The 27,150-nt window shown below is 47.5% G+C and overlaps 1 protein-coding gene across 1 annotated transcript in view; it reads right to left on the bottom strand.

Moving 5' to 3' along the window:
- Nucleotides 1-27,150, bottom strand: part of PDIA5 (protein disulfide isomerase family A member 5) — a 90,420-nt gene that overhangs the window by 24,774 nt on the left and 38,496 nt on the right. Inside the window, exons 6-11 of the mRNA XM_008052803.1 lie at nucleotides 23,781-23,873; nucleotides 20,664-20,724; nucleotides 15,996-16,063; nucleotides 7,542-7,633; nucleotides 7,357-7,428; nucleotides 820-956 (exon numbers count right to left, since the gene is read on the bottom strand). Of these exons, the coding sequence (XP_008050994.1) occupies nucleotides 820-956; nucleotides 7,357-7,428; nucleotides 7,542-7,633; nucleotides 15,996-16,063; nucleotides 20,664-20,724; nucleotides 23,781-23,873 (523 nt within the window). The remainder of the gene's footprint in view (nucleotides 1-819; nucleotides 957-7,356; nucleotides 7,429-7,541; nucleotides 7,634-15,995; nucleotides 16,064-20,663; nucleotides 20,725-23,780; nucleotides 23,874-27,150) is intronic.

Below are 27,150 nucleotides of genomic sequence, written 5' to 3'. Positions count from 1 at the left end.
TCTCTCTGTACTAGACTGTCCTCACGCACTGTGACATTGCGATTATGGCACTGATCCATGAAGCACATCCATCTTGCTTGTTGTTCTCCCTGCCCATCACAGTCTCTTCCTGGAGCGGCCGTCCCTGGCTCTCACACGGCCCTTGCTGGCTTTTCCAGGAATAGGCCTCTCCCTCTTGGAAACCAACTATGGTCAATTTTCCACTCTCTATGGGAGTAGAAGGGGACACTGGCCCAGAAAAATTCTGTGCTACAGACCATCCAGCCGTTATTGCAATCACATTTTGTAGCACTTATAACATTTTACTTCCCTGATTCACCGTGGTCATTTCAGGCAGAGACTGAAAGCAGGTGAAGCAGAAAAGAAGCCATTCAAGATGTTGGGACATCTGCGGCTCCAGCCTGGCCTCATTATGCCCTCTCAGCTAGGGGGTAGGTGCAGGCCACCCTCTCAGGGCTGTGGACCCTCCACTCCTTATAAGACAAGGGGTGGCCACTGTTCTAGGTAATATCTAAGGGTGCTTCCGGTCTAAATCCTCCTATGCAAGCTGACTTAGAGGAAGCCACTCAGACCCACGACTGGTGGGGCCTCACTAAGCTCCAGCTGAGGGACACGTGTAACCTGATCAGGACCTCTGTGCTGTGCTGACGGTGATGCACTGTGAGGGTGGGGACCTCACCTGTCACCACTGCATTCTCTGGCTTAGCACAGCTCCTGGCATCTAACAAGTAAGTGCTTGCTGGGCTTATGTGGCAAAGAGGCGGCCCATCCTATTCTGAGAGGGGAGGGTGTGGAGGGGAGGAGCAGAGTTCCACTCACATGGGGCGTGGAACATGACGAGGACAGAGGAGTGTTCCTTCACAAACTGGTCAAAGTCTTCATCGGTCAGGTGATAAACGGAGCCGCCCTCATCTGCCCAGGGAGTCTCGGGGACCTGGGGCTGTGGCGGCTGTGGACTAGAAGACCAAAAACAGGCAGAGCTCAGAGCAGGCCCTCAGGCCTGAGCAGCCCTTACAAAATCCAGCCCCCTGGACACAAAGTCCCCCTGGGCTTGGCATGACCCACTCCGGGGACTTGGCCCTTGACGAACTGGAAACTGTCCCTGGGGAGGAGTCGTGGGGTGAGTGGTATGGCCCTGCCACCTCCACCTTCCCTGCAAAGCCCCAGAGAAGAGCCTAGCTGGCATCCTGTTACAAATAGTGGCTTTTAGTTATAGCTCTCTAGGCGGTTTAGGAACCCTCACCTCCTCCCTGGAGTATGGGGGCTTGTTACCTTTCTCAAGCTTTCAGGCTTTCAGCAACCTGGAAAGACTCAAGAGCGCCCTTTGGCAAAGCTTACTGTTATGTTTAGAACTGCCCACAAGGCAGGGGAGGGAGGGAAGGGATGAGAGAGGGGAGTGGGCAAGGAGGAAAGAGAGAGGCCAGATGTTTGAGAAAGACCAAATCTGGGCCAGGCAAGGGGACGTTGCCACATGGGGGTGCAGAAGTGTTCACGGAGCAGCCTGGGAGGAAGGTCTAGCGAGGGACGCAAAGTTGGGGGTATCCTAACTATGCCAGTGCCTATGCTATGCCACTAATCCTTCCCCAGAGGCCAAAAACAACTTATCTGGTTCTCCCAGAGGCCAAATCGACTCTACCACTTGTCGGCTGCAAAACCTTAGGCCATTCACTGCCTGACCTCTCTGGAGCCTGTTTCTGCAGCATGACCACATGCTGGTATCTATGTCACCAGCTGTTATGAGGAGGGAGGCTCCTTTGCTCCAGAGTTCAGGAGGTGGCCAGTGACACAGGTAGCCAGTGACACAGACGCCCTCCTGCTTCACAGCCACAAGCACCTATGTTGAAGCGCCTTCACTGCAGCTTTGAAAAAACCCTTGAGGATGACAGATGTGAAAAGACAACCAACCATTGTTTCCTGGCTTTGAGAGCCCACAGGAGAAAAAATTTTAAAGTTCCAGCATCAGAGGGTCAGGGTCAGAGAATGCATGAGGGAGAGCAATGTGGCCGACACAATGGAATCTGCTGCACACACACACACACTCCCACCCTCTTGCCCTCTGCAGAAGCCTGGGTTTTGACATTGTGCTTTTGACTTGGGAGCTTCTGACTGAGCCCCACTAGTGGCCACAGCCTCCCTGGTCCCAAGAAATGGAAAGTGGCAGAGAGAGGGCAAATCAATCTCAGCCCATGCATATCCAATGACAGATGGAACTGGTGACAAAATAAAGCTTCAGAAGAATGAGTCACCAGCCAGACATGGTCTCAGATGAACATCACGAAATCTACTTTCCTATACTTGGGCTCAAATCAGTGACCCCACAAAACACCACCAATTCTACTTCAGGGAGATTTATCTTTACAATACATCTGTACACACACAAAATTATGTGCATTCAAAGGCATTCATTGTGGGTTACTTGTCATAGCAAAGCTGGAAGGACTGGTTAGGTAAACTGCTATCCATCCTCACACACTAGGGAGGGCTGAGCACTGTGAAGAAGAATTAACTGACATGGACAGAACAGTCTAGAGATTGCCAATTATTACATCAAAAGGGTAAGGTAAAATGTACTTATTCATATTTGTTTGTACCTGCATGAAGAAATACTTTAAGAGCATACAAAAAGCTAGTCAAAGTTGTTACCTCTGTAGGGAGAAAGAAGAGGAAGGAAGAAATAGGCGGAAGTGGGTCTTACCAATGTATACTTTTTAAGCATCTCTAAATTTTTTGCCACCATGGGAAAACCCGTCTTTACAAACAATTAAAAAAATTAGCCAGGTGTGCTGATACAGGCCTATAGTTCTAGCTATTCAGAAACTGAGATGGGAGGATCATTTGAGCCCAGAGTCCTGAGGCTGCAATGAGCTATGATTATGTCACTGCACTCTAGTCTGGGAGACAGAGCAAGACCTGGTCTCTTAAAAAAAAAAAATTGAACTGTAATACAAAATTTAAATGTAAAAAAATCCAGCAAGACCGTAAACACGGAATGGAAAAGCTGTGGCTTAGCAGGAGTCCAAGCATAGGAAAGCACCAGAGGAACTTCTAGTTAAACAGGAAGGAGGATACAATCCAACACCACTCAAATAACAGTTCAGGAGTTTAAAACAAAAAGTATGAACCCACAGGAGCAAAAAGAGCAGTAAAGACAAAGTAGAAGAGAGAAAAAGAGATCAGTTCAATTTTAGAAAATCAACTTAGCAAAACAGAAGGCAGAAACCTGAGGTGCTAGGTGGAAAAGCAGGTCGGGACCCAAGAACCACAGTCAGGCCAAAGACAAAGGCTCTGAAGGGCCTGGGGTTGCCACTCCTTAAAGCAGGGCCACAGCCTGGGGCACTGAACACAGAAGGTTTAGTTGAAAACTAGAGCAGTCAGAACCTTGGGTGCTAGGGAGCCCAGGAGTTTCTTTTCTGGAGAGGACCACAGAGTTGGGCACATTGGTAAGAGGATGTTCTGGAAAGAGAGGAGGGACTGAGTGGAAGTCAGAGCCCAAAACACTAAATTGTGCTTTTTACTGCCTGTCTCCCCTGACTGTGAGCTCCTTGAAGACTGGGCTCTTATCTCTACCTCTTATCTTAACACAGACACCCAATGAATGCTTGTTGAATAAATGACTGAATGAGAGAAAAGCAGAGAACTGGAGGTGTTTAATTTGGAGAAGAGAAGCCATAAAAGAGCACAGTGGCTATCTTCAAATATTTCAGACTGCATCAAGAAAAGAAACTAAGATGTATGGCCCCAAAGAGGAGACCCAACACCAGCAAGTGGAAGCTCCGAAGAAAGGAACTTCAGTTCAATATAAATAAGAACACTCTGTCTACAGCAGGTGAGGGGGAAAGAGAGCTGGGCTGGGAGCTGAAACACCTGGGGTTGAGTCCTATTTCCCCCACTATCCACTCCCAGAGCTTAGGCCATCAAACGACTTAAAACATCTACAAATAGTGCATTCTTAGTCCTTCCTTTATCTACCTACAGGCTTGGGTAGGTAGATAATGGATGTGAGGTGCTTTGTAAATGTATAAAGTACTACCCAAATATTCCTTGATGTCATTCATAACCTAAATTCTAAGAATCAAACATAATGGGCAACTTCAAAATGATTCAAATGGGACCAAGGAGATGCAGACATTCAAAGAGGGTTGCTGGGGCAGATCTGATGACTTTTCTGTTCCCTTCCAATCCTGAAAGTGATTTCATGTGCTCTGCGGCTTGGAGAGGGCAACTGTCCCAGCCAGGCTCTCTAGGATTGGGAGGGTTGCACCATCAGATCTTCATCTGAGGGAGAGGCATGTGCAATAGATGAGAGGTTGCAACTCTTAGCAACATGAGTCGGGAACGCTTGGTGTTTGTTAATTCAGTTCGTTTCTGGTTGGCATAAAATCCACACGGGCAGAAATGGGTAGCTGGGCCAAAATGGACTGCACCTATTGTGCCCCTCTACCTGCCTTCCAGCCCAGCTCACCAATGAGAGAGCAGTGAGGGGCAGGTGAGAAACATGGCCATTGGCAGCTCAAGGGGCACAACCTCCGTGGTCAGCACATCTACCCACCAGAGTCACATGTTGGAGGGCAGGATCCAGGTTCTTCTCTCCTAGGCATCTGAGAGTCATCGGGAGAATTCACTAAGTTGATTTACCCTCATCCTTCTATACTTGGCTGCACAGAACACTTGAGCAGCTAAGGGCCAACAGAGAAAGGCCCAGGGAAGTAGGAAAGGTGACATCATTCCTGCCCACCACGATTTTGGTAACAGCTTAAGACACGTGGGATGGGGAAAAACCACACACAGAGCTGGATATATGCAGGGAAAAAATCTGGAAGGAAATTCACCAAAATATCACAATATGTTATCTTTCAGTAATAGGGTGGGGGGATGGCTCTTCTTTATGTTTAACTATACTTTTTTTTTTAAAGAGATAGTGTCTCGCTCTGTTGCCTAGGCTGGAGTGCAATGGTGCAATTATACCTTACTGTAGCGTTAAACTCCTGGGCTTAAGTGAGCCTCTTGCCTCAGCTTCCTGTATAGCTAGAACTATAAGCGTGCACCACCATCCCTGGCTAATTTTGTAAACTTTTTGTAGAGACAGGGTCTTGCTATGTTGCCCAGGCTGGTCTTGAACTCCTGACCTCAAGTGATTCTTGGGCCTTGGCCTCCCATAGTACTGGGATTACAGGCGTGAGCTGCCATGCCTGGTCATCCTTTTTTTTTCTCTATAATAAACATGTCTTACTTGAATAACCCTAAAAATCAGAAAAGATTGCTAAAAATTAAGACAATTGGTAGCAGAGTGACACTGTTAGCTTGTGCAGAGGCTGAGGCTGTTAATAAGGGCTCTTTCCCGTGCGTGGGATAGGTAAGAGAGGGGGGTAGTAAGTGGCGGGGGGATGCCAGTCTAGGGCAGGAATCTGGAGGCAGCCATGGAGTGCAGGTCAGCCAGAGCAGCATGGTTAGGGGAGCCAGGGTGGGGTGCAATGAGAAGAGAGGGGTGGGAGGACAAGGTGGCAGACTCCAGTAGGGAGATAATAGCCTGTCTCAGAAATGCCATTGATGTGCTCTCTTTGTCTAGGGTTAGCAGGCAATTCTGAACACTTCTGAAAAAAAACTAAATCTCATCCTTCCAAAAAGATATGAGGGTGTTTTGAAATCAGAAAAGGTTAGAGAAGGGGAGGGAAGCAGACAGATTTTATGCTCTGGTGACAAATGAGATTGCTATTTGTTGAGATCTTCTCCCAAAGCAGAGTGAGATGTGTCTGGCTACAGAGAACACATGCTTATTATCAGATGAAAAAGGAAAACAGGAACGCAAAGGCCCAGGTTAAGACAATGAGCACATGATAATGGGCAGCAGCATCCCCAGGCAGGGGCTGGAAATGAGGGGTTGATGGGGACGGAGATGTGAGAAAGCTCCCAAGAAACAAAAGACGTGATGCAGATGTGGCACTAGCTTGTATCTTATCTCCTAGGCCTCTGGGAGTGGGCCGAACAGGAGGCTGAGATTTTCAACCTTCAGAAATCATAACAGTTTCTTGTGGGCTTTTTTTGGGGGGTACAAAATTCACCCTTTTTGCCTATTCTGAAAATACACATTTTCCATCTCCATGTCTTTGGATAACCAACTCTTTAACCTTGGAGCTGGCACACTGTGTCCCTAAAGGTAATGACGTCAATAAATATCTACCATGCTGGCAATCGAGGGAAGGGAAAGGGCTCCCAGCAGAGCTCGAGGGAGCTGAGCTGGGTTGTGGGGGCTACTGGGCAGCAGGGTCAGTGGCTGGGATCCACCTGGCCCTGCCACCACTTATCAGTGGCATGAGCCTCCTCACTGTGCCTCAGTGACCTTATTCATAAGATGAGAACAAAAACATCTTCCTTATAGCGCTGTTGTGAGATTTAAATGAGAATCCATGTAAAGTGCTTAGGATGGCATCAGCCACAAAGTAGAGTCCCAGAAATGTTAGCTGCTGTTATTCCAAGACCTGTACACAAATAACCATGAACCAGCCGTGCCTAGCAAGTGCCAAACTCGTGACACACAGAACGCAGTGCGAGCAGGGTACAGCAAGCAGGATGCGTGCTCAGCTGGGGTGGCCTGGGCTGGCTTCCGGAAGGGGACATCGTGAGCCCACCATGAAAGTGCTGGAAAAGTGCTGACAGGTGGAAACGGGGATGACAGGGCAGCAGGCCTAGCCCGGTAGGGACTCCAAGTGAGGGAGGTGCCAATGGGAGGTGGGGTTTGGATCCAATCACATTATAAAATGAGGATCATAGGCTGTTATAAAGCAGGGTCTGTAGGGAGTGAACAGTAAAGCACTCAGCAAATCTAAGGCACTTGAATATTTCTTATTAGTTTCTCAGCACCTAATACAGTGTTGTGTTTGAAATAAATGTTCAATTGGCATTTCTATTTTGCAGCGGAACCTCCCTCCAACTCGACATCCTAGGTGAGAAATATCTCCATCCATCGGATAGATAATGTGGGGGAGGGAAACTTGACATGAAATATGGGAAGAGTTCAGAGAGCCCTGACTATTCCAGTAGAGCTAGAAGGCTTGGGTGGTCCCTCTCCACCTCCAGAGTGTGGAGAAGGGAGGTGGGGGAGACAGACCCCTCAACCAACACATCAGGCAGGGTTCGAGCATCACAGGACAAAGTCACACCAAACCCTCACGACTCCTGCAACCTAAACTCACGTAGATGCCCACACTGACCTAGACTCAACTAGAAACAGCTATGCAGGCAGCATAATATTCTCTTCCCGAACCTCCAACCACAGCCCTGTGACCAAAGCGCCACCCCTGGGCCCAGCAGATGCCCCTCCCTGTGGATACACACCCCCAACACAAACACCTGACTTACTTCTTCATCCACTCCACGATGTCCTCAGCCGTGGACCCATAGTTGTCGTACTGGAACAGAAATTGTCCTTTCCTGTAAATCGTGGAGAAACAACGCAGACTCAGCTGGGGAGGCAAATGCCCTGATGAGATTATGGTCAACCTTCAGGAGGGATGAGAACTTTGGAAGGAAAGCGAGGGACGTACTCAAAGTAACAGATGGTTGGGTAGCCACGCACATTGTACTCCTCCTTGATGTTTTCAAATTCAGAGGGGTAGATGTTCATCCCTGCCAGCACCTGGGAGGAAGGAAAGAACAGACATGTAGAGCCTCACTGCCTGACACCCTCATCTTGTCTACATGCTGCCTGTACAGCTATCCCACCAGAAAGACATACAGGACAAAGTCTCACTGATTGATGTGCACCAGGGGCGCTGGAAGACAAGGCCAGCTAAGCCAGCAAGCATCGTGACCCAGCTCTGGAGAAGTCAGACAGCTGGGCCAGGCAACTGCACTCAGTACCTATGCTTGCTTTTGCCTCCCTACAGGAGGAAACACCCCAGGCAAAACCAAAGTTCTGAGGGTTGCAGAAGAAACTTGGCCTTGCTACCAACATGGAAGCAGTCTTAGAGGGACTACTGCCACACAAGAACATACTATGCCTTTTGCTCTGCCCATGTCCGTTCAGGTTGTATTCTTCTCCTAAAGTATGGAAATAAGTTAGTTTCATGTAGCACTCAGGCTCTGCACAGCATCCTCGGACACCTTCCTGGAAACCTCATGGCCTGCCTGCATCTGTCTACCTAGGCTTGATGTGCAATGTTCTCAGACCTCACAGCTCTTATGTGGCCAAGGAGACTGCATGGCTCTCACGATGCCTGCCTAACTCTCCTCCCTCTGGACCTTGCTATGCTTCCCCAGCTCTTTCCTCCTGTTGGTGACCATCACCAACAGTCTGGTTTGACTGTCTTCTCAGAATTCTGAACATGATTTGGCTCCAGGGGTCTGCATATCCACTACCCCTGAACTAGAGAGGAACATTTTAATAGCTGTGTTACTGATGACATAGTGGAATACTAAGAACAATCCCAAGAGAGAGTCCCTTAAAATTCCTTCTTTCCTAAAACAGGCATCTTCTTCTCCAGGGCTTGATGACAAACCAGAGGGAGGACTTTGAATCTGTTTTCACAAGAGAATACGGCTAGAATGGTCAGACACAGGAAGGCTGTTCCACAAAGTAGAGGTCATAGAAGTGAAAGGAAAGGAAGTTCAAAAAAGCCAGCAGCAGCTACAGAAGCAGAGAGAAGCCCAGGAAGCAGAATTTTACTGGACAATATATAAGAACACACAGGAAGAGAAACATGAAAATAATAATATTTCAGTGGGCAATGAACTTGATTCAGAAAACTACTTCCACACATGTAACCTTGGGCAAGTCACTCACACTCACTGCGGTTCCTTATTTGGAAGATGTGGCAATGAGACCATCACAGGGCTATTAGGAGAACTGAATGAGGTGACCCATGCTGCTGCTAACTGTCATGGTCTGTATTTCCCACCAGGTCTTCCTCATTACAGGAGCCACCTGTGCCTCTGGCCACTCCATCCCTAGAAGCATCTAAGCATGTCCTTCTAACTGTTTTTTTCTTAAGTATCTAGTGCAATGCTTGGCATACAGCAGACACGCAATAAATACCTTCTAAGTCATCAATTATTTTTTCAGCCCATTTTAGGATGCTAAAGGGAGAATAAACCTGAAACAGAACTTACTAGAAGCCCTGGAACCCTCTAAAAGCCATTCTGCTCATTTCCCAGACGGCTGCAGTGGCCTGTTCCCGTAATATTTGTCTACTTCAAAATTATTTTTTTCTGTCTAATTGATCTCCCCGTTGTCAGTGCACACTCAGCACAGATTAATCTTACACATCCTTCTCTTTCATTACATCACTTCCCTGCACAAAACCTTTCAATGCCATTGAATACAGGCTAAAATCCAACTCCACACTCAAAGCCCATATGGTCCCTATTTCATTTTTGAATCTTTCTTTCAAAACTCTTAATTGTACACCTGCTAGGATCTAGATTTTTATTCTCCCAGGAATGAGACAGTCTGAGATGTCTGCACAGGAAGGAAGTTGGACCACCTGCCTTCTCAGACACCTTGCCGAGCACAGTGGCACCATGTCACAGTGGCTAGAAGCGAGGGTTCAGAACACCTGGGTTAGAGCCCCAGCTATCACACAGCAGGTACATTTCCCTGAACAAGTCACAGTTGCCTCTCTTTAGCTCAGTTTCCTCATCTACAGCTGCCTCCTGTGGTGGTTGTGAAGATTAAATGAGATCATATAAGTATCTATAATATTCAAAATGTATTAGCTATTTTTATTTTTAACTTATTTTTTATTTTCTTGAGTCAGAGTCTCACTCTGTCACCCAGGATGGAGTGCAGTGGCAGGCTCACAGCCATAGCAGCTTTGACCTTTTGGGCTCAGGGATCCTTCACCTCAGCCTTCTAAGTAGTTGGAACTACAGGTGCGCACCACCACACCCAACTATTTTTTATTTATTTATTGTAGAGACGAGGCCTTGCCAAGTTACCCAGGCTGGTCTCAAACCACTGGGCTCAGGCAATCCCCTCGCCTCCACCTCCCAAAGTGCTGGAATTACAGGAGTGAGCCACTGTGCTTCACCGTATTAGCTATTTTTATTAATACTAATAAGAGGTTCTCTAATTCTGCCCACATTTCCAAAAGACTCACTGTTCTGGCCTGGCCCTCACTTGTGGTTTCCAGGCCCCTTGCTGAGGATGCTCGTTCCCCGCTTCCTGGCTAGCGCCAAAGACTCATGCTTTAAGGCAAATCAAATCTCACCTCTCTGGAAAGTCTTTCCAAGCTATCTTTGCTTGGAGTGAGCTCTTAATTCTCTGTAGCACTTCTGTGCCACTTTGGGGGCATCTTTTAGCAAATGAGACAAGTATTTTTTGAACAACTACACATACTTTTTGGAGTTGAAGTCTGTGAAGTCAAAGGAGGTGAAACACTTGATCTCAATCTAAGGAGAAAATAAGGCCACAACCACTAACTGAGCCAGGTGTGCTTGGGGCCATTCAGCTGGCACGACAAGCTCTTCTTCCTGTTTAGCCTTGCTGCCGGGAACAATCACAGAGGCTTCATGAGGTACTTAGCACATGGGCTAGTACTCAAAGGAGGGTAAGATTTCAGTAGATATCTCAGGAGGAGGAAATGGAGGCAAGGCAAAGCAAGATGTTGCCCAAGAAATGGAAAACACCTCCATCTAACTGGACTGTAGGATACACAAAAAGGAGAAGAGAGAAGGCAGAGCAAGTCAGCTGGGCTCACTCTGGAAAAGGCTTAAATGTTAAGAAATAGGGACTTTATTCAAGAGGCGATGGAGAATTGCTGAGAGTTTCTAAATAAGAAAGCAATAACCACCCAGCTGCATTTTTTGGTATTATTATTATTATTGTTGTTATTATCATTAGAGACAGACTCTTGCTCCGTTGCCCAGGCTGGAGTGCAGTGGTGCAATCACAGTTCACTGCAGCTTCAAATTCCTGGGCTCAAAGTGATCCTCCAACCTCAACCTCCTGCGTAACTGGAACTACACGTGTGTGCCATCCCACCTGACTAATTCTTTTTATTTTTTATTTTTGTAGAGGAAAGGTCTTGCTGTTACCCAGGTTGTTCTCAAACTCCTGGCCTCAAGTGATCCTCCTGCCTCAGCTTCCCAAAGCGCTAGAATTATAGGCATAAGCCACAGTGCCCGACCAAGCTGCATTTTTTTAAGTAGAAAGGACAAATTGTAAGGGAAAAGCTGTGGAAGGGAGCGAAGTCAGCAGTCTTCGGCAACTGCCAAGCATAGCTCACCAGACCGTGGACCTGGCTGGTGGGCAGGAGGAAGATGAAGGGAGCATGAGGAAGAGATGTCTGATGATGCCCCAGCAAAGGGATGTGGGTGGAGGAGCCAGGTCACTTGGGAAGGGTCTTGATGGAAAGCTGGCAGTCTGCCAGATGGAAAGAGACTGAATTTTATTTTAGACATCCTGCATTTAGGACACAGGGGTAAAAAACCCAGACCAAGATGTGAAGCAGGCTGTCTGATGTGTGGTACTGACGCTTAGGGGAAGGACTCAGGCCCCATGGAGCTATATTTTGTTGACACTATGGACAAAGATGAGATGGCTGAGGGACAGACCTTGCTCCAACGTGTTAGTAAGAAAGAAAGCAGAACCTTGGGAGCACCCCCATTTAGCAAGCATGATAAACATGGGTGCAGGGCAGCTGTGGGGGTGTCAGTTGTCTGTATCCATGAGTCATCTGTAGGTTACAGAGCTGTTTCTATACACCAGCCCATGCTCCTCACAGCAACCCAGCGAAGTGGGCAGGGCTGGCATTATCTTCTCCATTTTACAGGTGGAGAAATAGAGGCTCCAAGGCTAAGAGCTTGCCTAAGATTTTCCAGCCAGTGAGTGGGAGAGCCTGGTCTATACAAATCTATCACCACAAGGGTTCCACTGAATTTACACCCAGATGGTTATGGAATTTACACCCAGATGGGCCCCTCCTGGGCAAAGCTCAAAGGCTCAATGTAAATGTCGATAACTGGCAAGGTTGGGAAGAAGAGGCAGATGGGGACAGGGCTCGTTCTGATGGCTGCTCTGAGACGGGGGCAGCATGGCTGATGATGATGTCAATTAGCAGGAGTGGATGGGATGGATGCTGATGATTCACCAGACGTCAGTGACAGCAAAACAGAGGCAGATCTGAGTTTGGAAAATGGCAAAGTCTGTGCATCCCTGACCTGGCCTGGTGTCCTTCTTAATGACATCATCAGGTTGGATACCACCCAAGAAGTTTTGTAGAGGAGGAAGATTTTTGACCCTTGCCACAGAGCCAGCAAAAAGGGCTCAAAGATGACAGAGATGACGAGGAGACAAGAGGCCTGCATCCAGTTGGATTTCAGCAGTGGGGAGGGGGTGAACTTTGATTTCTGGGGAATAGCAGCCCATCTGTTAGTCCCATCTCTTCTCTGTGTGTCAGGACAGAAGCAACCCACACCTCTGGCCACCCAGCTTCTCCAGCCCCATCCCCAGTGTCTGAGCTTTCAGTCTCCTATGTAGGTGATGCCTGCAGTAGCCAGGGTGCTTCTCCCTTTTTGTAGCTGGGAGAGGGTTAGAACTTTTCCAAAGATGCTTTTCTAGGAGACTAAGGGAAAACAGAACAAATTAAGCCTCAAGTAAGAAAATACGCAAGCAAGAAGATATGAGTTCACACAATCCAGATGTCTTAGGCTGAGGTAACTAACACTTGGCCATCGCTGGGCATGCCCAGGTTCATGGACAGTGCCCCAAACTTTTCTATAATGCTGCTGAAGGAACTATAAGGGGTACCTTTTATATTTCTAAATCTGGGCCCAGGCAGGAGAAGCTTCTATTCTTTTTTTTTTTTCTTTATAGAGATAATGTCTTACTCTGTCACCTGGGCTAGAATATAGTGGCACAATCACAGCCTACTTTAACCTCGAACTCCTAGGCTCAAATGATTATCCTCTCTCAGCCTCCCAAGTAGCTAGGACTACAGGTGCACACCACCATGCCCAGATAAGTTTTTGTAAAGCCAAGGTCTCGCTATGTTGCCCAGGCTGGTCTCAAGTGATCCTCCCACCTTGGCCTCCCAAAGCACTGGGATTACAGCCATGAACCAACCCCCCGCCCCAGGCTGCAGCTGGTATTAGTACAAGTTATCTTCAGGGTTAACATTGTAAAAAAGCCTGCTATGAGCCCAGAGCCAAGGGAAGATCCCCATCCCAAAAATGCCTTTCCCACTACATCTCTGTCCTTAATAACAAATGCTCTGAATTCTTTTAAGAGGAAGAAACATCATTCTTAATATAAACATAGAGCTTAAAATAAGACATATCCAGGAGTTATAAGTTACACACTTACTCATTCATTCAGTAGCATGTATTGGGTACCTACTATGAACTTGGCCCTGTACTATGTGCTGAAGAAACAGACATGAATCGAACACAGCTCCTGAGCCCAAGAAACTCACATATCATAAATTGTATCAAATGGTGAACAGGGTGATCTGAAAAAAAAGCAAAGATGGATGAACCTGGCCATGCGTGGCAGGTACAAGCTCTGTGGTAGCATGGGAAGGGGCCCAGAGGAATACTGAATTTGGCAGTGGATATGGCATTGGCTGACAATGGCCCATAAGATGCATGCAACTGGCATCAAGTCCTCTTCTGCTTCAGCGGGGCTGGCCAGGACAACTTGTGATCTGATTTGGGGCTGGAGCTGTGTACCTTCCACAGCACCACAGAATCTAGCACAAGGTGCAGCCAGGGAGAACATGGTGGGTAATTAATTAAGTCTTTTCTCCAGGCTAAATAATCTTAAAATATGGTATCTATTGAGGCCCCTAAAATGTGAAGTGAAACTTCACTGGAGTGATGTATGTGTGCCTCAAGGCCAAACATCTCCAGGCAAGTTACTAAAAATTCATTAGTGGGAAACAAGCAGGACTTAGTGTCGCCCCAGAATGAGGTCAAAAGAGAAAGCTTGGTTTTTTGCAGCCCAATCTTGCAGCTGGCTAGCAGGGTTGCCTCCATGCCCAGGTGTTGCCACTGAAGGCTTTTTAAGTTGACTTTGAGCTAATCACCACTTAACTTGATCCATAAAGATTACGATGCAGTTTCAAGACCTCAGATCTCCGTTACTGGGATTCTGGCCAGTCCCACTGAGATGGCTCCTCTGATAACCTTTAATGAGAGGTGGGTGGATTTTTTCCAAGCTCCCTAGAGAAGCCAGCAGCTGTTTTTCTGTTGTCGCATATCCAGGAGTAAATGCAAAAAACAAACATATATCCAAAAAGAATTAAAAGCAAGATCTTAAAGAGATATTTGCACACACACATTTATAGCAAAAATATTCACTATAGCCAAGAGCTGGAAGCAATCCAAATGTCCATCGACCAATGAATTGATAAGCAAAATGTGGTATATACATACAGTGAAATATTATTCAGCCTTAAAAAAGGAAATCCTATGACATGTTCAACATGGATTGAACCTTGAGGATATGATGCTAAAGCAAAATAAGCCAGTTACAAAGGAACCAATACAGTATGACACCACTCATACAAGGGATCTAAAATAGTCAAAATCATAGAAACAGGTTGGATGCAAAAGTACAAACTACTAGGGAGGCTGAGTACTACTCAATACTACTCAAGCAAGTACATTGTGTATTGAGGCTGAGTACTGCTGAGCCAGAAGTTTGAGTTCAGCTTGGGCAGCATAGCAAGACCTTGCCTCTATAAATAAATAAACGTATTTTACTTACATATAAAAAAACAGAAGTAGGAAGGTGTCTCCAAGAGCAGGGGTAGAGTGGGAAGGGAGAATTAGTACATAGTGGGTAAGAATTTCCATTCTGCAAGATGAGAAAGTTCTAGAAAATGACTGCACAACAATGTAAACACACTCAACAATCCCTAACTGTACATTTAGAAAGGATTAAAATGGTCACTGGGTTTGTAGCTCATGCCTGTAATCCCAGCACTTTGGGAGGCTGAGGTAGGAGGTGGGGCCAGCCTGGGCAACATAGTGAGACTTTGTCTCTACAAAAAATAAAAAACATCAGCTGGGCATGATGGCACGTACCTGTAGTCCCAGTACTTGGGAGGCTGAGGCAAAAGGATCACTTTAGCCCAGGAGATAGAGGCTACAGTGAGCCATGATTGTGCTACTGTACTCTAGCCTGGGCAACAGAGTGAGACCCCCAACTCAAAAAGAAAAAAAATGATTAAGATGGTCAATGTAATGTTGTGTGACTTTAACCATAATTTTTTAAAATGGACAGACATATGGATGGCAGAGAACAAGAAAGCCTGGCAGGGTGGGGGACCAGAGATACTAGGGAGCATTCAGTGACTGGCCCTTGGCTCTTCCGGGAGAGGTCTGTTGCCTTTCCCATCTCTCTTCTCCCTCCTAAACACCCTAGGCTCCCCGATACCTTTGCCCCATCCTGGTTGCTCCTACTTCCCTGAAGGCCCGTTTCCTTAGTGGCTCCTCTTCCTCCTGCTGTCCGTCAAGGTGGACATCCCTAGGACACACTGGCTTCCGTTCTGTCTCCTCCCCTACTTTCCTGCACGCACTATACACTATTCTTTCTGCCCCATGGCAACCACAGAGTCTGGGAAACCTGGACAAGACACTGCCTTTGTGAGCCTGCTTCATGCTCCTAGTCTACTCTGGTGTCACCAAGCCCTCTGTTTTGCTACTGCCTCGGTCCACTTTAGAGCCCGGCCCCAATAATTCTGGACTCCTAATGTTCTGCACTTGGTTGCTAAACTCCTGACAATATCATATATGTGTCTTGCTGGCTTCCTATTTCATCAATGGCCTTTGACAAGTGCCAAATTCTCTTGGTCCCAGCAAGTTAGTGGCGTTTTCAACCTTCAGAGACTAGGTCTCTCACACCCTGACAAAGCTTCTATTCAGCAACAGTCCAGGCAGCAGGGTAGTCATCCTCATCATTTCAAAGCCTGCCCTCCCCACCCTGTCCCCAGCACCCTTTCCCCACCAAGCCTGAGAGTGACCCAGGGCTGCCTGGCACATGGGGCCTCACTTACGGAGTGGCCTCGCAGCTGGGTTGCAGCCTTCTGGAAATGCGGCATCATCCTCTTGCACATGCTGCACCCTGGTCACAAGCAGGAGAAAAACCACACCCGGTTACAGGGATGGCTGGGCACTCCACCCCCATGTTCTGTCTGCCTCCCCTTGGCTGTCCTCTACCCAACAGACACTCATCTAGCCCCGAGAAGCTCCCAAACCCTGGGAACACAAAAGGACTAGAAGGCAGAGGCCCTGGCCCCCAAAGAGCTTACAGTCTCGATGGCACAAACAAGGCAGTACCCGGCAGCCACTCTGTAAAAGTTGGACTGAATAAGAAGATGTGACACAACCGGAGAAGAGCAAAGCCTGGGATACCTTAGTGCTGATGATGAGCTCAACAGAAATCCAGGGAACCAGAACAGGTGTCAGGAGAGCAACCTCTCCACACACAGCTAAAAGCCACCCTCACTGCCCAGGCAGGGGCTGCAAATGAGCCAGAGTCAAATGCCATTAGGAAGAAAAATTTGTCACCACAAATACAATGACATTTGGAATTTCCATGCCTCCCTTCTCTTTCATTAACAAGGATAATTAGGCAATGGCTGGAGGCAGGCAGAGCATGAATGGTGCTGGCTTTGGCCCGTAGGAAGAGCACCGGGCCAGGATGCAGGACACCACATGGGCTCTAACCTTCACTCAACTTGCTGGTGGCCTTGGACAAGTCACCTCCTCTCTCTGGGTTAGTTTCTTCTGGCAAACAAAGGGGCTTGGACCAGACAACCTCAGGTCCCTTCTGACTCTGACAGTAGAGGATTCTGTGACAGCTTTGGCTCAGTCTCTTCTGGGTCTCTGCAGTCCTCTATGGTCACACTCCTCTCCTGGGGTGGTGAAGACCCCCAGCCCTGGGGGACTCGGGATCAGGATGACCATGTCTTAAGCATCCACTACAACTTCAGCATGACCTTAGTTTAAGCCCCTTCCCCTAAACTAGAGCAGGTAATGTTTCAGCACTGACCCCACGGGACATGTGTAGCAGTTTCCTCAGACACCAGAACTTCCAACATGCCAGGTTGTTACCCTTCCGGACAGTTGCTTTGCTGCAAAACTGTTGCTCAGACACATCTGAAGGCCACAGGAACCAAAGCTGCCTAGAACCATGTGTCAGGCTAGTTCTCATCTCAGCTTGGCACAGTGGGGACGGGGGCCATGTGGTGGCAGGCTGACCAGCTCTAATCTATGTTTAGCTAACGCTGTGCCAGGCCGGGAGCAAAGGAATATACATAGCTCAGGCGACTCTGACCTGTGACAGTAGAGAAGTGGGAGAAGGTTAACACTCCTCCTGGAGCACCAGAACCTCCCAGCACCAAGCCTACTGGATAAACGTAGATGCGAGACATCTGGACCTGAGACTCCAAAAATGCCCTGCAGCCCCCTCCTGACATTCCTGTCTGACAGACAGGAGGACTCACACACACACTGCAGCATATTAGCCCTGGGCTTAAGTACTACCATGAGTCCAGAAGGGCTAATGACCATTGTGAGGCCAGCCCATAGCTCGATCCCACAGCACCTGCCCCCGGAAGACAAGAAGCACCCCCTAAGAAGCTGCCACTTCAGTGTAGATACCACCAGTGGCATGAGGGAAGGAGGTAACACCTGTCAGGGAACATTGTTCCCACTGTGGGGATTCACAGAGAGGAGAATGGAAACAGGAACAGTGCTCCAGTGGGAAGACACTGGTGGAAGCTACGTGGTAGGGAAAACAGGAGGCTGCAGGTAGCACAGAGGAAGGAGCTCAGTTCCAGGAAGAATGACCCCGTCTCATCTCCCCTTGACACTTGCTGGCTGTGTGACCCTGGGCAAGTGACTCGGGCTCTCTGAGTCTCAGCTCCCCTATCTGTGCAGTGGAGACAGCACCTGCCCGAAAGAGCCTAATGCTCAGCAGGGGACATCTTAGTTCAACGCAAGGCCTGAGAGTCTGCTTCCCGGTCCATGGGAGGGGAAACACTTCTACAGAGGGAAGGAGATGGAGAAGTTATGGGGGGTAAGAGGTGATGGAGGAGTGATCAGAAACTACAGGCCATGCCAGTTTCCAATTTAACTTTACCAAAAATACAGCTGGCACTGTAATTCCTACCTGGGCTCATCCTCCAACCGATTCTGCTGGGAGGCAGGGGAAGAGGTAAGACTAATTATCACTCTCAAACCCCAAAAGTCAGGGCAGTCAGTCCTTTTATTTTCTTATTAATTCAGTGAGCAAACATTTACTGAATAAGCGCTAGGTCCTGGGGAGCGATTTCTTGTCACCACCAAAGGCTCCCACTGCTTTTGGGCCCATTCATCCCGCACGTGACCAAAGGATCACAGAATCCTAACAGACTTCCCAGTGGGGGCACTGCTGTGTATCCCAGGAACAGGCTTATGATGCCACAAAGGCTTGATGAGACTACTATTAAAAAAAGCACGGGTTTGTTTCATTTCAATACATGCATGCCTAACAAGAGTCCTGGGGTTCCCTGGGACCAATGAGGCCATCCAAGCAGAACCTCACCAGAACTTTAACTCAACCTCTGAGTTTTCTCCTCCCTCTCCCACTGCCAAAATGCTCTGTGACACCTGCGGTGCACCTAACGTCCCTATTCCAGCTTTCTATTATATAAAGATAATAACCGTGCTCCCTTATCTGCTGTGATGAGTAGATCGGCACCCTGCCAGACAGCCTAGGTGCATTGGGGAAGAGAGCACACTCAGGTGCAAACTGCCAGAGCACTGCTCTTTTAAATGATTAATGTCATTACACTGAGACCTGCATGGTTAAAGCATGATCCTGCCTTGTGACACAGGCTGCATACTGACATACTCTCCATTTTACAGCTTCATTTAACCAATGTGTTGAATCCTGAAGGGTTTTGAAATAAACCAAAGGCTGCCCCCGTCCCCAAGGGGCTATGTGCGCAGGATAATTCCTGAAGCAATTCATGGCTGGGTAGTTAATAAGATTCCTCCAAGAAGAAACAAAAAGGGGTGAAACCAACTAATGAACATTAATACAGAGAATGAGCTGGGGTTAAAGTGCAGGCCATTCTGGTCAGAGCCAGATCTATAGCAAGTGGGACACAAGGGCCTTTTCCCCACAGGCAGGCATACTCTGGGGCCTGGGGAAGAGGCCAGGGCTGGAGGACACCCAGCAATCAAAACAGAGCTGGGAGAAGCTGCTGTCATGGTGAATAAGCTACAAGGCTCAGGTCAGGCAGAATCACCACAACACCACAGAGGGGCATCTGGCTGAGGGGGAAGTGGGGGCTGTTGTCAGCGGGGTACGGATGAGAGGAGCCTTTGCTTAAAGAACTTAGGAAGCGGGATTTGAGACAGGTTTTTAAGAGTCAACAGAACCCTGATGCCACACAGCCTGTGACACCCGCCTGAGCCACACACACCTCGGCACACCCAGCTCACACCACATACAGCCCCTCTCTCACCAGCCTTCAAGCAGATACTGACACTGCTGGCTTCCCAAAGGGCACTGTCAGGATGGAAACGGGATTTTCAGTCTGTGGGCTGGGACTCATTAGACTGCAGGAATGACCAGACAGTGGCTATTTGAGGGATGCCATACTGTCTCTGTCACAACTATTCAACTCTGGTAGCATAGCTCACAAGCAGCCCTGACAATATATACATGTACGGGCCTGGCTGGGTTCCCATAAACTTTTATTTACCAAAAAAAAGGTGACCAGCCCATAGACCATGGTCTGCTGACTTTCTGTTAGAAGGTCATGAAGAAGTAGGAATAGCTGATAATTTTTAAATAAAACAGAATAGAAAATAGTGTACACTACATCTGGTAAAGAGCAGATGGCAAGTAGTGAAGGCAAGGATTGTTTCGTGAAACTTTTGTTTCAGCTTATTTACATATAATTTATATATACGTCTAGTACTTGCCTGCAATATAACGTATTTTTAATTCTGTGAAATGCAGTGAAAAAGTTTACAAGCCACTGCTCTGATCCAGTCCCTTCTCATACAGATGTGGAAACTGAGACCCACAGAGGTAATGGACTTGGCCAAGCTCACTCGGCTCACGGGGGGCACAGCAGAATTAGAGCCCAGGTCTTCTGGCTGTCATCTCAGTGATCTGCAGTTTCCCAGAGCCTCTTGCCTCATACAGGGACTGAGCCCAAACCCCAGGGCCCCATTTCTCCCCTGGTGGCACCAGCAGAGGGATGCGGGAGCCAGAGCTGGACGAGCTGCAACACACAGAGGAGACCCAGGTTCTGGATGGTGTGAGTAGCGTGAGTCAGGGGTGGCAGAACCACAGCAGCACCTCAGAGAATACACTCGACACCGAGGCATGGTGCCACCAGCAGGAAAGGGGACACATCGGGTGGGGTCTTCAGGCCTAGAGAAGGCAGGGAGTGGGGGAAGGTGGAGCTAACCAGACATGGTGGAGTGCAGGGTCAAGAGGGCAGAAGGACGTGATTCTAGTGAAGAGAAAGCCAAAGGAGAAGGTGGGAGCGGAGGAACCATATGAAAAGGCCAAGATGAAGGCAGAGAGGCATAGATGGAGAACCATGATTCAGAGTTGCAAGGAGCAACCCAGGTTTGTTACCCCCTTGCAAGCCCCAGCTGCCTGCCACTCACAGAGACTGGACCACTAACTGGCCTGAAGGAGAAAGTTCACTCACAGGGGGCATAAAACATCATCAGAAGTGGCTTCTCTTCCTTCTTCAGGAGCCGTCTGAAGTCCTGAGGCACAACGAGAGAATACCAGCAAGTCACACACAACATGGTAATGGGAACAGGATGCAACCCCCACCCCTGTGCCCACTCCCAATATACTCAACAGAAAACGAGGAGGGGAGAGGGGCAGAAGTGAGCACTTCAGAAAGCACGTGCATCTGACTTGGGGGTAGGTACAGAGCCATGGCACATCAGGAGTTGGAAGAACCTCAGAGAGGTTCTATTCCAGACCACCCTCATATGTTACAGATGGGAAAACTGAAGCCCTAAGTGACAAGTGATTTTCCCAAGGCCACCTGGTGAGAGGATGAAGTCAGGACATGGCTACTAGCTTTACTTTCAGCTCCACCTGGACCCTTAAAAGATGGCAAAGAGTTCTTTGTGTCCCGTGAGGCTGTGGAATAGACTGCCCCTTCTTCACATGGTTCATGGAGAGGTTTTGTTGTGGCGAGGTGGTTGTTTTCCTGTCTGCCCGACTTGGCCAGATGGGGATCTGCCATTGTGGGAAAGGGGGGTTAACCCATGCCCACTAATCTCTTGCTAATCTCTTCCCAGGCGCTGGCCCTACGACCTCCATTGATGTCCCCAGGAGTCCGCTGAGCCCACAGGGCGTAAGGAGGAGGGTTCCAGCTAAATGCATTGTTCGCATTTGTAAGATCCTTAAAACACTGCCTGGCATATTATTAAGCAATGTATAATGATCTTGTTAAATAAATACAATAAAGAGAAAAAGACAAATGATCACACTATGCTAACGTGAAGACTTAAGTGTGAGAGCTGATGATGGCCGGAAAAGGCAAATCTATCAAAGACTGCAAAGAAGCACGATGACAGAGCATATTTTGATTAAAATAAGCTGCTCTAACCAGTTTTTACAGAATAAAATTAGAGGGTTTTCTCTCTTGAATAATAAGGAAAACAAGAAAATTTCAAAATGCAGTTTTCTGGCAGCAGCAAGGCATTAGGTAAATAAATGATGGCACACCCGGCACAATGGAATATTACTGCATCATTAAAAGCCATGAAGAAGAATAGTTAATGTCACAATAAGATGCGCCTGTTACATTAAGTAGAGGGAAAAGCAAGTTACAAAACAGCATATAAAATGCAATGATGTCTTTGTGAGTAAAAAGACTATGTATGCATTACCTTGAAAGCCTGGAAGGCTACAAAAATATCAGCACTGGGTATCTCTCAACGGAAAGGTATGGAGTGATTTGTTTTTTTCTTTGATGCTTAAGCTGTCTTTTCTAAATTTTCGATAGCGAATGTGTGTTACTTAACATTTTTCAGTTAGGTAAAAAAGATTACACATTTTTGTGGATATCCAAAACATTTTATAATAAATTCTGGAAAAGTTTACTCTTGTTTATGTAACCAGAGGGTTATAGTGCTCATTTTATAATACAGAATTAGTAACCAAGATAGCTGACCCTAACTAGAGGTGGAGAATTTTCTTCTAGGATTCCTGGGGACAAAATCTAGTAAAAGATCTGAGAAGAAAAGATTTTTTTGAGACTGTAACAATTTGGTTTCATAACCTAAATAGTAACAGATTATTACACTCAAAAATGCTTAACTAGCTTCACAAAGTATGGAATTCCAGCCTACTGAATTAAATCAGCAATTCAAACTTATGTTTGGAACTTTTAGTTATTTTATGTGGAAATTCTATTAGCAGAAAAGCAGCTATACCTCATGTTTCTACATGAGAGAAAAGAGCACAAAGTGTAACAAGAGGATTACCTACAGGCATGAAGGAAGAATTTCTGGTTAACATTCCTACAGTCACAGAAAAACGAGCTTAGGAAGTTCAAGACATGATATCTGGGGGAAGGAGGCACCTGGCAATTCATTTCCAGAGAAACCACAAACATGACCATAAGAGCTGCACTTGGGTTAGGCTGCTTGTTCTGCATAGCCACGGGCACATGTGCCACCCTCTCCTGACACTTGTCCCTCTTCCCTGGCCCCCATGTGCTTTGTAAAAAGACTTTATCTTGGAGCCGACAATACTGGTACTTTCTATCCCAGGGAATGTTGATGCCCAACCACTGACCCAGCTGGTTGGCCCACGATGATCATGGGTGATCCCCCTCCAGAAGGTAAAAAAGGCATCATTTTCTTTGGGGCTAACAAGCATAAAAGTCAGTAATTGTAAATGAAAAGTGAGAGGAAGCAAAGGAAGATAAAAGCCATGTTTCATTTTATCAAGATAAAAATGAGCTGTCTCGCTCCACCTACAAAAAAGCTCTGCTGTCTTCACAGACTATCTGGAATGTCATAGAGGAGTTCTTGCCCATCCGAGGAAAAGGCGCAATTAAGCAAGATACCAAACACACACAGATCAGGTGGGCAGCCATGGAAGGAGGGGCAGGGTTGTGTGACACCATTTGAACTCTTGTTTATTTTATTTTTATAGAGAAGGGGGGGGTCTTGCTATGTTGCCCAGGCTGGCCTTGAACTCCTGAGCTCAAGTGATCCTCCCACCTTGGCCTCCCAAGTAGCTGGGACCACAGGCATGTGCCACCGTGCCCAGCCTGTCACAGCTTTTGTTAAATACTTGAGAACTAAAAGAGACTATAAACCAGACCCTCCCTTCCACACTCAACTCCTGGCCAAACCTGGAAATTGACGCTTAAGAGGGTAAATAATTTGTTCAAAGTTACAAAACTACTCAGAAATCCAAACCAAATCTCTTAGAGTACTCTTTTCTAAAAAACAAAATAAAATAAACAAAAAAATGCGAAGCCAATTCCAGTGACATTTGGATTACATAACAGATAAGAGGATATTTAAATCTACATTTATGTAAGGAAAATCTAAACATATTCCAATACATTAAATAAGGAGGGTAAAGAATGGAGAAAGTTCTCAGTCAGTCTGTGATCTCTTGTTGGTATATCATGGAGCTTGGCTGAAGAGTCAAATATTAGGGTCCTACCTAGCTTCCTTGGAAGAAAGTCAAGTGGTCCTGGAATATTCCCATTTCTCAGTTCCTCGGGAGGCCCTGGTACCAGGGAAGCTTCCACATACACCAGAAATGACAGGGAATAAATTACCTTTTCACTGTCAATGTGGACAACATCTTTGGCTCCAGGATCTTCTTCCCACAGTGGGGGCCCTTTTGGATCCTTCAGAAAGGCCACTATGGACTAAGGAAGAGAAGAGAAATGGTATTTCAGCCAGGAAAAGAGGAGTGGGGGGCAGGAACCTGCCCTGTTCCCCTGCCAGAACATCCAGGCACACCAAGCGCTGGGCATGAGACGGCATGCAGCAAAAGCTTGGAGGATGTGCTATTTCTACTGTCCACCCACATCACTGCTAAGTGCCCCAAAAATACACCTCCACCACTCCTACCAGGCTTTTTCAATCACATGACACCTTGCTCACTCTGGTCATCAGATTCAATCCTACTATGCTTCTTCATGGACAAAGAAGAGGAAACTTGAGGCAATGAGTTGTCTCCTTCACACCAAAGACACACTAGTGCTTCTATTAAATCTCATCTCCTCCAAGAAGTTTTTCTGACTAATTGAATAAAGGTCTCCAGTGTTGTCTAAAGGGGACATTTTCATATTCCTGCAGCCACTAAAACTGTCAATCTCAACAGCAGATAATCACACCACTTATTACCTGCTTGGTATTTCATGATCTAAACTGGTTTTGGAATGGATTAAATCCTGATCATCCTCTGCTGGGTGTGAATCAGTGGGGTCCAGGCCAGGAAGCCTCCAGGGCAGGGTGGTCACCAGTGTGGCCAGGCCCTTTTCTCTTTCTGAGGCCCCCTCCCTCTAGACTATCTGAACTACAGATCTGATAACTTGCCTTAAAGATAAAAGGCCTAGCTGGCTTTTGTTATGTGGACAATGTCTCAAAGCTCCACTCCCTTTGGGGGAGCCACATGGGGCAGGGAAGAGAGGGTACTGTCCTTCACTCACCCTCCCCATCTGCTGCACTTCACTGTCCAGGACAGAAGCAGCACTCCCTGTCCCCTCAGTCACTCTGGGAGATGGTAAACAAAGTCTGTGAGAACCAAAAACAGATACTAGACACTGGCAAAACCTGCATCCTTCCAACCCTGGAGGGGAGTTCTTGGCCCCTGTGTCAAAAGATGGAACCCTCCATGTCTCCCACTCTGATGAAGCAAGATTCTGCTACCTCTGTCAACTTTGACCAAGCTCCAGTGAGCAGATGTTGACCCGGGTGTGTGTGTGTGTGTGTGTGTGTGTGTGTGTGTGTGTGTGTGTGTGTGTGTGTGTGTGTGTGTGGTGTGTGTATGCATGTTTTGGGAGACAGGTAAGGAAAATGCCCTTTTAGCAAAGTTGTGCATTCCGCCCATCCATAGGTCACAGTCTAGGGTGCACAAGGGACTTCAGGTGTCTGTGAAACCCCAGACTCACATGAAAACATTTACTTTATTGTATGCACATGCACTGTTTTGGCGAGAAGGTCCATATTCAGTAGATACTCATGGATCAGGACCCAAAACAGGTTGGGAACCACAGCTCTAGGGGGCTCCTGTCCCCACACCCAGCACAAGTTGAGCTTGAGAGTCAGCACAGCTGCCTGTCCTCTACTCTCACCTTAGCATCAAGAGAAAAAGATGGATGTGGATGAAAAAAGGAAAGAAATTGTCTATTTAATGTGACAATGGACACATTCATGGTCACAACATTGTTTTTCAGGCAGGGATTACTCTCATGTAACTGAAGTTGAATAATCTCATCCATAGGTTCTAAGTTGATCTAACTGAACAAGACCTTGGGTGGAAAAGTCTACAGGGAGCAGTGACTGGAAGCCCACTCTCAGTCATTCTGTTCTGGGCTCTCTGAATCCCAGGGAAATTGCCAGACACTTTGCCTGGCCTTTGGAACATTTTCATGGCTATGAGCATGGCTCACAGCTAGTGGGCCTTGAAAGAAGGTCATTAGCCGGGCTCGGTGGCTCAGCCTATAATACCACGCCTTTGGGAGGCTGAGGTGAGTGGATTGCCTGAGCCCGCGGGTTCGAGACCCGCCTGGGCAGTGAGACCTCATCTCTACAGTAAATCAAAAAATCAGCCGGGCGTGGTAGCGCATGCCTGTAATTCCGGCTACTTGGAAGGCTGAGGCAGAAGGATCGCCGGAGCCCAGCAGGTCGAGGCTGCGGTGGCCGGGAGCGGCCACTGCACTCCAGTCTGGGCGACAGAGTGAGACTCCAACTCAAAAAAAAAAAGAAAGAAAGAAGGTCATCAGAGGGTCATCTGAATCTAGGCTTCCAGGCACCTCTGGCCTTCACCACTTATTTAATAAGGATCTGGGGGACACACGCTGACAAGCACACTGCGTATAGGAGGTTCCCCTCTTTGAGTGTCCTACCCTTTGCAAATGGGGAGTGGTAATAAGGTCTCACTCATCTGGTCTATGACCTCTCTAAGGGCCAGGGCACAGCCACTGTGACCTGGCCCCTGCCAACCATGCAGGATGACAGCAACAATAGCCAGAGCATGAGCCTGCAGATTGTATGCCCAACCTGTGTTCCAGAGAGGAGGTCTCCCATTTCCTGGGAGATAGGGTCCAGGAGAAACCCTAAATAAAAAGTTAATCAATGATTGAGGCAGGCCTTGATCTCAGCTGTCTTAAGCTGAAAAGGCAGAAGAAGCCAACAGGCAGTCAGGGAAACACTGCATCACCTTCCCCCAGCCCTGAAGAATTCCAGGAACTCTGCCCCAATCCCTCTTAGACCTGCAGGTTTTGGGGACCCTGGGACTAAGAACGCCCTCTCCATCTGAAGATGAAGACTCTGATCCCGTACAACGCTCAGTCCACTACTTCAGCTATTGAGGCAGAAATTAAAGGAAGGTTGAGAAAAAGCCGATTCCACACACCTGGTCTTTGTACGGAATGGGACAAAGGCCAGGATTCTGCCTCTCCCATTCAGACACTCAGTGACATGCTGGGGCCACCCTGGTTCCTTGCTACTTTCCTGCTACTACAGTTCTGAGCAGCCTCTACTTCCTGTTCCATGAGCCCAGGACAGATTCCTCAGAAGCCCTAGTTAAATGTAAAATAAACACAGCCTCCAAAAACAAAGCAAAAGCCCAGTCCCTTTTTCCATCATCATGTAAGCCCTCCCCCCATCCCTCCCAACTAAGCATTGTTCCTGGGGGGCATGTGTTCTCTCTGACGACTTCAGCTGACGTCTTAACACAGAATAAGAAGGGCTAAGCAATTCTAAGTGGAAGAACTTCCCAAGTTTCTGAGTAGGTGTTAAGATGATGAGTCATCAGGCTGAGTCTCTTTATAAGGCAAAAGCTGCAGTAACTTAAAAAAAAAGAATGAGTTAGTGGATACACAAGAAATGACCTGGAGAGTTGGTGGGGAGAGACAGAGGGAGCTGGACAGAGGAAGAGGAGCACTGACAGCTGCACAGACAGACAGACAGGAGAGA

Source organism: Carlito syrichta, unplaced genomic scaffold (assembly GCF_000164805.1).
Source record: "Carlito syrichta isolate Samal-C Ts95f unplaced genomic scaffold, Tarsius_syrichta-2.0.1 Scaffold287526, whole genome shotgun sequence".
NCBI classification, from domain to species: domain Eukaryota; kingdom Metazoa; phylum Chordata; class Mammalia; order Primates; family Tarsiidae; genus Carlito; species Carlito syrichta.
Note: the sequence above shows the minus strand (reverse complement) of the source record. Positions and strands in the feature narration are given on the sequence as shown.